General features: G+C 39.7%; 1 protein-coding gene across 2 annotated transcripts; it reads right to left on the reverse strand.

The window, feature by feature from the left end:
- Positions 1 to 332: 332 nt before the first annotated feature.
- On the reverse strand, positions 333 to 15,446 carry INPP5K (inositol polyphosphate-5-phosphatase K). 2 transcript variants are annotated; one of them, XM_065731819.1, is made up of 13 exons: positions 15,335 to 15,446; positions 13,335 to 13,442; positions 12,952 to 13,060; positions 10,676 to 10,792; positions 10,169 to 10,341; positions 9,198 to 9,309; positions 8,564 to 8,673; positions 7,966 to 7,992; positions 6,068 to 6,260; positions 5,712 to 5,849; positions 5,130 to 5,213; positions 3,912 to 4,016; positions 333 to 3,050 (listed from the first exon to the last, which is right to left on the reverse strand). In XM_065731819.1, exons 1-13 carry the CDS (start codon positions 15,379 to 15,381, stop codon positions 2,952 to 2,954), a joined length of 1,422 nt encoding a protein of 473 aa, XP_065587891.1. In that variant the 5' UTR covers positions 15,382 to 15,446; the 3' UTR covers positions 333 to 2,951. The 2 variants fall into 2 exon arrangements, with proteins under 2 accessions (XP_065587891.1, XP_065587892.1); XM_065731820.1 differs by lacking the exon at positions 7,966 to 7,992 and having other exon boundaries at positions 15,335 to 15,444.
- Positions 15,447 to 15,481: the final 35 nt, after the last annotated feature.

The following is a 15,481-nucleotide window of genomic DNA, read 5'->3' on the forward strand; positions in this document are numbered from 1 at the left end:
ATACATGGGACAAGGCCGAACATCACTGTATTTCACCACCTCCCATTAGAGGGCTAAAGCTGTTTCCAACTTGCCCCTGTATATGCAAGCGTAGATGCGCTCCTACAATCACAAGTTGCACTCATACAAACAAGGAAAGTATTCATCTTTCACCTTATTTTTCAGTCCGAAGCCCTACTGGATGTGTTACTGACACATTTCCATTCTAAAGTACTAACGTGCGTGAAAGTAAAACATCACCAAAATATCTTGGGGAAAGATCACCATGCATGGAATTCGTTCTCCCCACCCGAACCAACATCTTCGTTCTCAAATTAATTAAGGCCACGTGGAACATTTCACTGCCAGGATTTATTTTAGTTGTACATGAAAAGAAAACACACGAGTATAAAAACATCTCCAGTGGTCATAACATCCAATTGAAGGTGCTATAAAAAAAGATAAATTTTGCTAGAAATTGCATCATTACAGGTCATGGAATAGTCTGAAAAGCTACCATAGGTAACTGTAGTAAACAAAACTGCTACTGTGTGCACAACACTTAAGGAAGAAGTGTGCAGTTCTGTGCAGCATCCTACTAACACACAAGCAGATTCAATCACAGCAGCTGCGGGCATTTTCAGTGAAGTCCTGTGGTGCAAAGGATTAGTTTACAAAATGCAGCTTCTCTCTCCAGCAACTGAGAGTTACCAGCTCTCATACAACATTAAGGAGCTTGGGTTTCTCGCCCATGTAAAGTGGCTGCATGGCTCCCCCTCTGTGCTGCTCATGAATGGCAGATGCACCCTGGTTAGAAGAAACTGGATCTTGGTCCACAATAAATCACCAGCTGTGTTCTGGAATTAAGAGACCACAGCTCCAGGAGCTCTCGGTGGGTTTCTCCTTGCATAGCCTCGGTATAATGGTTACACAAGTAAAAGAAAATAAAATCAGAAACAGTATCAACTCTAAACCTGCAACTTATTTGCACTCCAGTAGTGATTAGTCCGATGCTGAACCTGTGGTGAAGAGTCCCATATTTGAAAGATTCAGTGCAAAACAAATTCTTTGAAGACTGCTACAAACGTGAAAATGGTTTCTAACATTGTTCCAAAGCGTAACAGGAATGTACAAACTGAAAAACTCAAAGCAGCTTTAATCCATGCAATGAACACAGCATCTTCTGAACCTGCCCTCATGGCTTACAACTGGAAATTGTTTCCAACACCAAGCATTACACTAAGATGCAACTAAAATTTACAGAGGCTAGGTGCTCTTAAGCCCCAAACTACAACAATCTAGCTCGTTTACTCATCTTATAATTTCCAAAGCACACAAAAACTCTAGGATTGCAGAAGATTTTATAGTGAATAACAGAAGGAAGTGACTGCAAAAGAAATTTCCCATCAAGGTGTTCACTTTCTTTCTTCAAAAGAATCCCAACAAAAAGAACCTTTGAGAAAAAGTATAAAACTAGAATCCATTCAGTTCTGAAGCAATATTCCAGAATACACACACCAGCATCCTTTGCTCCCCTGCTCCATTTGAAGTGAATTTCGTCTTTTCCATCCGTAACTAACAAGACAGTGATTAGTAGCTACCTTCACTTACCATACACTCAGGTAGCTCAAAGCTGTGTATCCAGAAAATGAGAGACCAAGAAATGCTCTTTTCCATCACTACAGTCTGAGGTTCTGTGGAATGTTGGTGTGCCTTCTTTCCAAAGATCCCAATTCCCTCGTCAACAAACAAAACCATTTCTGAAAGCTATCTACTTTTCAGGCCCTTAAAAGTACTTGGTCTTTTTTATTCTATTTCCACCCTCAAGTGCACAGAATTCATTCAAGTCAAAGCACCGATAAGAATACTAGTTTTGCAGCCTGTTATCATTTGGAGTTGAACTATTTTTGCCAGCACAGAAGGAAGAACTTATTCCACTGAAATTTCCCACTTACGATTCATGTAATCTCTGCAGTATGCATAGCAAAAGTGTGTCATTATAGTACCAGGGAAGAACTGAAATATGATTTTAGCTTTCTAAATATGCGACAGCAGAGAAGAGTCAGGGTTCATATCGTGTTCACCAGCTCTCTGCCAACAAGCACCTCGTGAACCATGGTCTGCTCACCTTTGCTAAAGAGTTTCTCAACTGCAGCAATTTCCTTCAGAAACCCTGGGAACCTGTTAACTCTGAGGCAGGGGCAACTATAGAAGTATTTTTACATTATCTTTTTAAATCAGAGGGAGAAAAGGAACAGGCAAATGGCTAAGCTATTTTGTAAAAGAAGAACTGCCCCCTCAAAAACAAACACACAAAAAGTGTGTTTTGATAAATGTATCTCAATCTGGAAAAATTAAAAATGAGAAATGCCATTATCAGTAAGGCATGAGGAAGAGGGATCTACGACAGAAGGAAAATGTTCATACTTCAAATACTGAGTTTTTGTATGACTTGTTACCACATGTGTTTCCCAAAAGGTAATTAGTTTACTTTTAAAAGTCAAATAAAAATTTAAAATAAACTAGCTAGCTGTATCTAATAAATAATTTTTAAATAATTTCATTTCAACTCAAAAACTGAAAAGTGATTAAGCAGTTATAGTTTAGGAAATATATTATATTGTAAATAAAATATCCTCTACAAAAATGAAAAGGAATAGGCCTAAATACCTATTACAGAATGCAGCTTGTTTAGGGTAAGTCATTGGATTAAAAACATCTTAAATCACACAGCATTTACTAGGTGCTATTTTTACAGCTCCTATTCGTGGCAAGAGTTACCTTCTCTGTAACAGTAAAAATATCTGCATCCACAATTAATTCTCTTCTATGAGCTTACACTGTTTCCAAACAGCCCCACCTGTCTTATTTGCACTGTATTACTCCATCTTCTAAGAGTAAAAGCTTATAATCATTAAGACATAAAGAATCATCTGACTCCTGAATCAGGACCACTAAATGTCCCTCTGACTTCAGAACTCATTATGTGATTCTAGATTGTCAGGTTTGTGTATCCAAGTGTTCTCTTCCTGGGCCAGATCCTTTTCTATTAATGTTCTATTCGGATGAATCTAGAAGAAAAACAACAATTAAAACAAATTAACACAGTACAGAACAGCACAGTGTTTCTGAATATCAATACATCACCATACAATACAGCCCACATACTTACTATATGGCATGTTTATCTACATGCAATTGAAACTATGCTGCAGAGTCTGTGTCAGTTCTTAAGCTCAGAGACAGCTGAAACACCAGACTCCCTAAAGCTTCTTACTAGTATACAGAATAAAATATGAACAGTATCCCTGAGATTTACCAGCAAGCCCAGCAACTTTCATTAGTATATCCCCTTGGGTAACAGCGTCACTGTGTTCTCAATCTGCTTCATCCAACAACAGTGCAGAACTTCCATTTCAACCATCCTCTAACACGTTAGCACAACCACAGCAGCATGGGCACAAACAAAATAATCTTGGCAAAGTAGAAGCAGAATTTCGGCTCTTGTAGAAGAAACAAAGATCAACCACTTCTATTAAGGTTGAATTGTGCTTTCAGAAATCAAACAAGGCCCGTTAAACAAATAACTTGACTTTCAACTGTCCTGCCTTCCCCAGGTGTAAGTGATACAGGAAGCACGTCTGTACAAATCTGCCACAGGAAGCAGCACAAGCAGTTCAATTACAGTCTGTCAGAAACTTGGTAGCACTAAGATGAGTTCTCATCTATACATATACTCAGAATTTAACTGACAGAGCCTGAAGGTCAAAAAACTGAAAGCTGAGAAAGAAAAAGCTGTCATATCACATTCCCATTATAGCTACTCAGAGTCTAACACACATCCTTTTTGTAATTAGTGCTGCTGCCACTCCTCTAAGATCAACAGCTGTACACACCTATGTTCAGATAATCAAAGCTTCCAAATATATTACCTGGAAAGGCTGGCTGATACCAACTATTGACTGCAAATTATTGCTGTAATAACAAAGCAGAAATTCTCCTCCCACATCAGGTATTTCTGCAGCACTCATGTAAACCTGTCAACAAGAAAAAGAAAAGGGGCAACAGGCAATTTTCAGAGAAGACAACTTTCAAAATGCAGCCTCTGCCTTTCAGGACACTATAAAATCAGTATTTATAAGCAAATTTTTAAATGTAAGCTAAAAAGGACAAATAACTCTGAAACCATTTGAAAACCCAGGAAGGGAATATCCTTCATCTTGTTAGCAAGCTGCCTTGGCTCAGCAAGAAAGGAGAAAGTCAGAGTTGTAAGAGAAGTGGCAAAGCCATACAAGCAGCACTGAAGGAGATGAACTGCCTCCCCGTGGCAACAGGGTGTTACATGAACCTCAGTTTGTAGTACCCTAAAGACATATGGTTCCTGGACTGCAGCCTACAGTATTCTGCTAAATAACATAAATAGTGCTTAGATTTTTAAGCTTAGTAATGGAAATGCAAGATAGGAGAGAAATTTTGAGAGTCAGAATAACTTTTCAAACATAAGACAATTTGGGCTCTTTTTATAAACTTGACTGCTCACTTAAACAACCTCTAATAAGAAAAAAACTGCTTTCCTTTATTGTCTGGAAAATCTCACTGACTGTGCCTCAAAAATTAAATACCTATTTGTATGGAGGAATACCTGTGGAAACAGGTCATTTGTACTCCAATGCATTCAGGTGTTTGTTTACTACTTATTTTTTAAATCACTTTAGGTAATCATAACTAGAATGCTACATAACAGACAGAAGCTTTTAAAAAGGGGCCAAAACGAAGAAAAGAACACTGTAACTCTGTTAGATACCTGGAACTAATTGTGCCAGTTGAATTAGGTACTTACAATTGTAATTAAAAAAATTATACAGTGACTTAAGTATTTAAGATCTATTAAGAAACTTAGAAAATATAATTAAAAGTGACTACGGAGAAAATTATTTTCATCAGTTCCTTTAAACATTAAGACCAGATCTGAGAACACATGCTGGACTACGTCAACATTACGAAAGAAGAGGTATTTTAAACAGTAACTTCATTCCCAGATATGTTTGGCTGTAGAGGAAGAGGAGAAAATCCTGAAGAAGAGGATATAGAACAAAAAGATCCTTGAACACTTCTCTGAAAGGAACTATACTAGAAAGAGATGTAATTACTTGTTTACTGTCTTTGTTAGAAGAAATTTCATCATCTTCTACCCAAGCATAAGTAACGTAGTCATTTGCATGTCTGAAAGTCACCTGTGAAGGAAGATACAAAGCATCAGCCTTCTGAAGGAAACAGAACACATCGCATGGAAAACTCGAAGATGCAAGATACATGTTTATTATTCCACTTTTAAGACCAAAACATTTCTGGAGTATGCCCAGAATTTTAATTTCTTTAATTTCTGAAAAGATGTGACTTATCTGTTCTCACACTTTCACTAACAGTCGCTTCTCTCCTGTAAAAATCTTTTAAACTTCAGGTATTAGGAGACGGCAATTCTTTTTTACAGCTCCTGTAAACCATTACTTAATCAAAACACTATGTTATCTTAGCAGATAATGTAAAGAGTGGGAAAAAGTCCACATTCATCCTGATAGGCAACCAAACTCCCTCTTCCAGAGCTATCAGCAATCAAGGCCACAGGACTGCTATTTTGAGAGTTTTCCACGTCCCGTGTCAAAAGATTATCAACTATTTTCTCCAATCATATTCACCATTTTCATTAAAGAGTCACAATGCAGTAACGTTACCTTGAAGAGCCCAATCCAGTCCCAGGCACTGCTTGGGAACCCAGGCACTGCAGAATAGCTGAGCAGAACGTCATGTTCTGCACTCCACTCACCCTCAGGACTCAGTGTGACCAGAGGATCTGATAGAAGAGGCTTCAACTAGACAGGAAAACAGAATTTACACTCAGAAAAGTCTGTCTGCCTTTCAGTCACCCCTTTCAGGTTATTTTCTACCACATATACTGTGGTATTCTTAACTGAATAGAAACAAACTGATAGAAATTTGCTGCCTTCACTTTAATCACAAAGACCTAGATTGACAAAGGGTAGGAAAACAGCTTCTGTAAGGTAAGACTTAACAAAAAAAAAGACAGTACCTCAAGCCCAAAAGTTCCTGTAACAGGTTTGTGATCGCTGATGCCATAACTCATGTGACTGATATAGTTATTTAATGTAACAGAAATAGTCTGCTCTTCTTCAGAGAATTCATCTTCTTTTGATGCATGCTGGCAGAGATTTTTCACTCTCCAGAGAATTCTATCAGTCCATGCTGGCTTCCTTTTCTTCTCACTGCAGAAACGAGAGTACAAAAGTGAAATGAGAAGAAAAAGCAGTTGTCAAAAACTAAGAATAGTGTGCAAAATCTACTCATAGTTGGAAAGACTGTCAGATGTGTATTAATATAAGAAGGCAATCATATCCAAGCTTCATTTTACAGCTCTGTTTGACATGCTTTACACCAAACAATTCCTTAATTTGAATGCAACTCCACGTTCAGGAGATGCGCTTCATAGGATTATGAGAGAGGAGTAAAATGAAGGGGAGAAGTGCATTCCAATGGGTTAGTCAGCTTCGTACAGGAAATGATACTTTCTCCTAAGAGGCTCCCTGAGAACATGCAAGAATGCTGAGATGATACAGCAACAGCCCTAAGGTTCAGCTAGATAGCCATTCTGAGGAAAAGGGCATGACTTTAAGGACGTAGGAAAAGCCTGAACTGTATCTGAAATTTTACAGAATTTTTGGGAACAATTCAACAACTAGAACTGGACAAAATTTAGGTACCTTACATTAATCATATGTGACATGGCAACTTTATGCTTAAAGTTTCTCTAACCTGTACCAAACCATATTTCAAGTCTTCGAGCTGCTGCTGCCCCATAACAAGAGGCTAGAAAAACCCCATAACTAATAAAACTGTGTCTGCAACTGTAACATACATCAAACTGCAATCATAATTCAGTTTCCTTTTATACTATATCAATAACAACAGAAGACATGAGCCTTTTGTGGTTCCCTCTGTAGTGGAAGACTTAACAGCAACTCTCTGTAAGGATGTATCACTTCAAATTGAAATGGAGAAAAGATCATACCCTATGGAAGAGGAATTAGAATGGACTGGATTGAATTATAAGAGTTAATGAGCAGGCTGTGTAAGGACAACTGTCAGTTTAATATCTTCAAATATCAGAATCATCGTAAAGTGGAAATACCATTTGGTTTGATATTCAACACTTCTTTTTTGTTTAAAACCCCTTCCCACATAAGAAGTCTGACTCACCTTTAGAAAGGTGACAAGATTTTAAATGTCTAAGGGGCTACACCCATCACTCCAGCAATTATATAAACCGACAGAAATCTCTATGAGAAGCCATAGGTCTGCTCTGCTGTGCAAGAAAATACCAGAACAACAGCTGAAGTTCATACACTCAATATTTTAGAGAACAGGGCACATTAGGTGGGAAAGGAAAACTCAAAATCCACGCTGAATGTGCATGTATGGAAGATAACAAAATACCGTGTGCTTCAGATAAAGCACACTTCTCAGTGATGCTGAAAAGAGACAAGTGCCTTGAGGTTTACTGAGCACCTCTCCATCCAACCAGAACAGCTCTGCTGGCAATAGCAGAACACACACAGTATGTGTAAGGATACTTTTTCTTCCTCTAATAAACTAACACAGGCTACCAGGCTGTGAATAGTTCTTAGAATTTTGAGGTTTGGATTTTTATGCATGTTTTTTGCTAACTGAATTTACCTCTGGTTCCATTGGATCTCTTCACAAAAAGTCTTTGCGTACAAATGAACAAATTCTCAAGGTTTGCATGCAACAGCAGAGTAGATAACACTACAGCTTTCAGACAGGTTCAGAAAATCCCTGCAGAAAATCAGTTGTCTTCTGATTTTCCAATATTTCATAAAAATCAAATCAAAAGCATTGTTTTGATTCTGAAATATTTACAAATCTATGAAATCCAGAAGGTTATCTTCTTACTTAAACCAAAACAGGGACTTCTGCTCTCTGGAAATAAAGAAATATGTCAGTACAAAAAACTCTGTTTGGACAGGAACTTATCCTTCTGTTGAAACACAAGGCTGATTTTTAACAACAAACAAGAGAAAAACTATGCAAATTTAAAGTACTCCATTTCACAACTTAGAATTATTTTAAAGACGTTTTTGCATCTCTTTTCAAATGCCATCAGTAACAAGTGAAATGCCAAAGCAGAGAAGGAAAAGAAACATTGCAGATGATTGTTCTTCCCCTTTCACTTATTTTTTTATAACCAAAGGGTGCTTTTAACATTAAAGAAAACAAACCAAAACTGCATAATCGAGTACTAGTTTACCCTGTTAATCTAGTCTTTCCAAAAAGGATTCCCTCCTGCTTCCCTTATGTGATCAGCAGATTTGGGCTTCTTCAGAAACATTTCACATCTGCCCACTGAATGAGCCAAACAGAATAGCTTCAGAACAGCTTCAAGTAATCAGCATACTCAGGAAACTCAGACTTGCTTAGCAAAGTTCTCATTACTCAAGCACCTTATTTCTTGTAATACTTCACATCTGAATATATCTTCTTATGTGTTTACCTTGTATCATACACATCTGAATGAAGGTCAAACTTGTAGGTGGGTTTAAACTGCAGAGGACCCTCTATGAATTCCTGAAGAAATGCCTCCTTCTTTTTTGCCATATTTAACTGCAGAAATTAGAGGAAAACTTTAAAGTTATGATTACAAATCAGAGCCTAAAAGGTTATTTGAAAAGGACTTGAGAAAGCATTTTCCAAGAACTGAATATTTCAGTCAGCTCAACATTTGGAAAAATAAATTTAGAAGTGCCAATTTGTTACTGCCAGAACTCTTGACACGATCTGTTAACAAATTTCTAATTCGTTCCAGAATAAGAGTCTCTTAAAATATAATTCTTGGGAGCAGCAGAAAGGAGCAATTAACATGAAGAACAATTCACAGGCTGTGAAGATTAGAAAAAAAAACCTCAGCCAAACAGGAAATTAGGAGTAGGAAATGAAAAGCATAAAAAGTTTGCAGTTAATTGAGGCTTATGACTGAGAAGCAAGAGAATAAAGAGGTGGTAAAACTGTTCCACTTCACGACTACTCTGAATTTGTTTTTTTAAATAGAAATGAGCAACTTGAGAGTTAATGTGAATTATGTGCTGTACTTGTATCCATTTAACCATAACAATTAAAACACAACAAACCTGGTCCTTGTCCCACAGCAGATTGAATCGCTTGTTATTTATTGATTCTCTGACAAAATGTATGCCGTAATCTGCTATTCGGAAGTTCAGATCTCCAAACCAAAAGAGAACACTAAAACAAATAAACAACCACAGAAGATTTGTAGGAATTAGTTAACTCATAAGGGAAGAATTCAATAGAACAGAAACCATAATGCTAATTAGGTGCTCTAATCACTTAGATTACTTAATCTAAACAGCACAAACACAAACATTATGATATAGATAAGCTTCCAGAGGTACAGCCTGCTAAACAAGAAATTCAAAGGAATTGAAGCAGTCAATTAAGCCCCTTGCATTCCTGCTGCTTGCTCATTACTGCCTGGGTATTAACCCATCCCAAGCACCCTAATGACTTACGTATCTATTAGAAACAGATTTAGAATTCAATTTTCACAGTAAGTAAATTAAGTAACAAAATACATGACTTATTCACTCCTTGATTATGTTAATCCAGAGCACCTTGGGAAAGCAGGAGTACAAACTAGGTGTTCTGTAGCTATTAGGAATAAAAGCAGTTATTATGTAGCACTGCAGCAATGCTTTAGACAACAGGAAATTTCTCGACCCAAATAAATGAAGATCTCTTTGAAAATCCCTACTTCTCTTGTTTTGTCCAAGGGCTGGTGTTCCACGTTTGATAATATAGTAACAAAGCTTAAACTTAATAACATCTGTACTTTCCTCTTACAAGAGGAGGTGATTTGATACTGCCCATGGGCACTGTCAAGAAAATGAAACAGACAGAAATACCAAACACTTACTAGGAGAGGAAAACTAGTGATTTTTAAACTCATGTTTCAGGCATATTTACCCTAATTTCAATGAACACATTAACAATTAAACTGCTGTTACATATCTACCCTAGATAGGCATTTTTAACAGAAAAAAAAACCAATACAGATACAGACAGTACTGTCAGAAGGACTCACTCATGATCCAGTGTACTTGGAATATTCTCTTCTTCAAACTGCATTTCCAGAATTTTCTCAAAGTCGTCCAGCCGCTGCTCTGTGTTCTCCATGTGTGCTGGCAGGTGGCAGTTTATGAAACAAATTGTATGCCCATAGAGGGACATACGAATGGTGACCCCTCCTTTGTTCCCCTGGAACACAAAAGATTGACAGCGGTGTCCAAAACCACAGTCAACACCTGCAAACAACACGTGACACCGCATATAAAATATTCAGACCTTTCAATTTAAGTGAGCACTATTTCTTTCCGTGTAAGTTGTTGTACATCAGTGATAAACTGGTGAAATATTATGGTCTGTGCAACATATTTGCATACCAGCTTCAAACCACTAAGCCTCACTGCTTGTCGGTTTATTCATTTTTAAGCAAGTCAGATACTCTCTCTCCCACCACGAAACCATTGAGAGGCACAAAGCACCATATGCATAAGTAACCAATGAAATTCAATACTGAATATCTCTTTACCCAGTATCCATATAGGCCCGTGCGTGTGTAGTGGGTACGAACATCCCGAATGAAAGGAAGATGGGCGTGTTTCACAAAGATCAGGAGCAGCAATCCCTGCATGCGGACGGAGGAGAGCTGTAAAAGATACAACACTGTCATTTCCAGACAGGTATTAGAAACTCCTTGGACGTACTTCATAGGAGCTCTTAGGTAAAGAGCACCAGAGCAGAAGTCATGCGATCCTTGAGCCAAGCCTGGCATTGAAACTGGCACACAGTACATGCAGACACATTCTCATGGGGAAGGCAGCCCAATGGAGCTGGTCCTTACAGCATTTATAAGCTTTAATCTTGTGATGTTCCTCGGTGGAGTCACAGAACTCAGTTTAATTCGTTTTAATGATAACAATACAACTTAAACTAAAGACATTGAAATAAATTAACTGCAGTTCAATTTTGTGTTGGCTGAACTTGGAGACAGACTACATTAAATAAAGTCTTAAGATTGACAACAGAACTTCAGGAGAAGTGTACCAACTGGACCTAAAATTTACTACAGTTCCTTCATTCTTTGTCTCCACATCTACACTGATCTATGATTTCTGAATACATACAGTTTCATTGTCCTTGAACCCAATGAAATACTAAACATGTAATAATGAAATGATGAATCACAGTCACTAGGTAGCAAAAATATCTGTATCCAATCAGACATTTGTGGAACCCTTATTCTCCTTTCCATAGTGATGTACATGAGACATGAAATCTTTCTGCCCCTTTAGAAGAGATCTAGTCCACAGGCTCAGCTCTGGTTTCCTTAGCTCAGTGTTCACTTGCTGTATTTGTCCCCCAACATCCCCTCAGGACGCACAGACCACTACAAAATGGCACAAAACAAGTAACTGCTCCTCTCTAGGTCAGCCCACTTCCAGATGAGACCTAGCATAAGCTCTCCTCACTGCCTGTTTTGTTACTGGCCTGCCAGTAACAGGGAGACATGTCAATGACCTAGTTCGCCTCTCATTATCAGGGCTAATCCTGTCCTGTTGAAAACCATTAGGTGGCAGCATTTGTGTGTCTGAAGTGCTGCATTCACAAATTAAAATTCAAAATCAACCATGCATGCCACTAGGAATTCTTTTCAACTGCATGCAGGGCCCAAACATCTGCCTGAAGCCAGATTCTGAAAGGCTATCAGCAATGCCTTACGCTACAATGAATCACACTTTCTCGTCTTTTTATAATTCCCAATGGGTCCTTTGTTTTGTTTAATTACAGTTAAAAGATTTGGATAACTACTGAGCCTGATTAGCACGCAGATAATAATCTCAGCAAAATCACCCTAAAATAATGCTTGATTTAGAAAACCAGTAAACCATTCAAAGGGTCTCCATCTCTGTTTATTAGAGATATTCAGGACATATATCCTCCTGCATTTGTGGTTCACAGAACTGAAACACAAGTACTTCAGCTGATCTTATGCCCCATGTTTAACAAAAGACCTTGCTGCTTAATCTACCTATGATATTATAGCTCATAAATTGAAGTAAAGTCTTCAGAACAATCTACACACTTGTTAAAACCCTGTTTCTATGTATCTGCAATCAGTTTTCACCCGCAAACAAGCTGGGAAAAAAAAATAGAAGAAACCTCACCAATCCTAATGGAAATCACTGCCCCTGCTTGGGATACTTAGAGTGAAAGCAGGTAATTAAGCAGACTACATTAGAAGCATCACAATACACTTCCCCAGTACTGCACAGAGCAAAAAGAATTTCTACAAATAAGAGAGAGATATTGCAGCCACAGAATATACGCTGTTGATGGCTAAGTTTACAACGCATTTGATTGCAATCTTCATTTCTCTGCCCCTTGAGAATGTTTTCTCATTATCACAGAGTGTTTTTCTACTCATCACATCTTTACAGCAATTAAAGGAGACATTTCCAGTGTATTTGAACAACTGACCTGCAAAAGCATCAAAGCTGCCCAAATGTTCCTAATGAGAAATGAAAAGCCGTGTCCAACTTTCACTGCTAAATTTAGGGACATCATTATTACTAATAGAGACCTTTTTTTTAAACATCTTTAAGCAATACAACAGGAAAACATGAGTTTGTCAGAGAAAGATTTCTAACATTCCTGCACCTATGGATATGACTGATACCCGCAAAAGACCATCAACATATCTTTTATGGATAAGAATGAGATTGAGAAAAAAAAAAAGAACAGATAAATGAAAGCAGGGAAGACCTTTTCTTTCACTGCTGTGACGCTGAAGATGTGAACAATTACCTTGATATATCCCAATGGAGACAGCACAGTCATGAAAAAAATGCTCCATGGATCATCAAACGCCAAGTCAGACAGAAAGTTGGTGATTCTGGAGTTCACCTCCTGTAAGCTGAATGCATCAAGATTACTGTTACTGCAGTGACCTCCTTAAAACATGCTGAATTTTGGATAACACACGTATCAAAATGAGCACGTTCTTTGTGCCAACGAAGAAACAGCAACATCTGATCCGTTTAAAGAAAAGAAGTTATTCTACATTTTGCCATGAAGCAACAGAAAGGAGAGCAGATTCTCTTGGTATAAGTCATCTAAGACAGAGACCCTCCTGTGGAAACTCCATTTTGCAATAAAGTCACAACGTCAGTTCTGTAACGTTTACTTACCCTATAACATACATATCCATAGTGGGGCTCAGTGAATTGAGCTGAAGTAAACTGGTGACATCAGGAGGTGGAGAAGCCGTGCCCACATTCCAGGTCACTAAATGTAGTCTACAAAGAAAACAACATCACACAAAACCAATGCTAAAACTGAAATGCAAACAGGTCTTCAGAACAGCTAATTTCCCCCCAGAATTCCTATCTACAGAGGAGAAAGGTTTTCAGTCAGTTTTCATCCATCAGAAACGTATTTATTAACTGGCACTAAAACCCAAACAAAGCATAAAACGCCAAGACCAGCAACCAGAAGGAAGGCAACCTGAATTCTCGCCACTTGTCCTTCATTTTTTTCCCCCAGATGAGGAAAGCTTCATCTAGAGTGCGAGACACTTCTTCATGGATCTCATCATCTGAGCTGATGTCCTCCACGCAAGCCATGAGCTGCGCTACCCGCTGGCGGAGCTGCAGGCGGCCGCTGGAGCCCGCGCTGCTCACACTCGCCGAGCGGCTGCGGAAGTTGTGCAGGTTTTCTAAGTCGTGCAGGTTTTCTAAGTCGTGCAGGTTTTCTAAGTCGTGCAGGGAGAGGGCTGCTGAGTCCTGAAACGCATCTTCCCTACCCAAGGAATCCATCTGCTCGAGGGAAAGAATCTACGCTCTGAAGGCCCAGCCCATTCAGATCGCCTCTAGGAGAGAAACAGAAGGCTGAGGGTGTTTCAGGTCAAGTTTTCACTCGGGTGAAGTTCAGCATCCTTCTAATGCAGAAGGAGAAATGTAGGTGCAGCACCGTAGCATTGTCACCGCACTCAGTGGCTTGTTACAAAAGCTGCAGCCACATCCTACCTCACGCACTGAATTGCTGCCTCCTAATAGATTTAATGTGGTTAATTCTATAAGCTGAAGATTTAAAAGAATTCATTGTTGGTTGGAATCAATCACGTGCCTTCACCCGCAGGGTAGTACAAATGTAATCTCCAGCTTTCAAGTGTCAAGCACACACTTCCAACCGAAAGAAAGCAAACTTGCTGCTCCTCTCAACTACTGTCAAAAAACCATCTAGCGTTTTGTTTCCACAAAGATGGTAATCTCCATTATCAGAGCTTTTAAAAAGGAATTCACTTTACCACCCATCTTGTTATAAATCAACCCTAAAAGAAAAAGGATATAAATATACACCACGATGTTTGTTTCCTATCTACCTTGAGGGAACCTACAGAGATCGCTAGGAAGTTAAATAATGAATCCCAATATGACATCCCTGATTAGAGGAGTATTTTTATGCCCCAACGGACTGCCCTGCTCAAGGTGACACAGCGTATGTGGAAGAGCTGAAAGAGAGCTCGCACTGAGCTGCAAATTCCTCTCAACAATAGTTTCTCTTTATACATGAAGTCAGCCCTATTCCAGAACAAGTTCCTAGGGGAAAAAAGGTCAGTATGCTGCAGACCTCATCCTGCCATCAATGAGATATACCACTGGGGAGTAAGAACCATAGAGTGGCTTGGCTTGGAAGGGACCCCACGGATCGTCACTCTGACGTCACTCTGACGTCACACCGACCCCTCTGCCACAGGCAGGGCCAGCAACATCCAGATCCGTGCTAGACCGGGTTGCCCAGGGCTCCATCCAAGCTGGTGCTGAGCACCTCCAGGGATGGGGCATCCACCGCCTCCCTGTGCAGAACTTCCCCCTGACGTTCAACCCAACCCTTCCCTCCCTGAGCTTAAACCCGCGGGCGCTCCCGGGGCCGCTCGCTATCCGCTGCACGAGGAGTACGAAAGGCGGAGATCTCCTCACGCTGCTCCCCGCCCCACTGCAGCCCCAAGGCTTTCAAATGAGCAAAGCAGCTTTACCGCTGCGCTTCATGTGACCGCACATCCTCGCCAAGTGCTCTAAGTCCCCGGTAAGAAGCACAATTCGCTAATTCGGCGGTAATTAAACAAAGACTTCACTACTTTCCTCCCGAAAAGCCGAGCACAGACGCGCCCCGCACCCGACGCGCCCACCTCAGCTCTGTCACAGCGTCGCGCTGCGCTGGGCCCGAAGGTTCCATGTCCGCTGCCGCCGCGGACCCGGCCGGGAAGCGCTCCGAGGGGCACCGGGAAGCAGCCCGCCTCCCCCGGCCCAGCGCGGGGCCCCAACCGCCGCCTCAG

The sequence above is a fragment of the Cyrtonyx montezumae genome, unplaced genomic scaffold (assembly GCF_038088225.1).
Source record: "Cyrtonyx montezumae isolate F1298 unplaced genomic scaffold, pur_monq_1.0 scaffold_15, whole genome shotgun sequence".
NCBI lineage: Eukaryota > Metazoa > Chordata > Aves > Galliformes > Odontophoridae > Cyrtonyx > Cyrtonyx montezumae.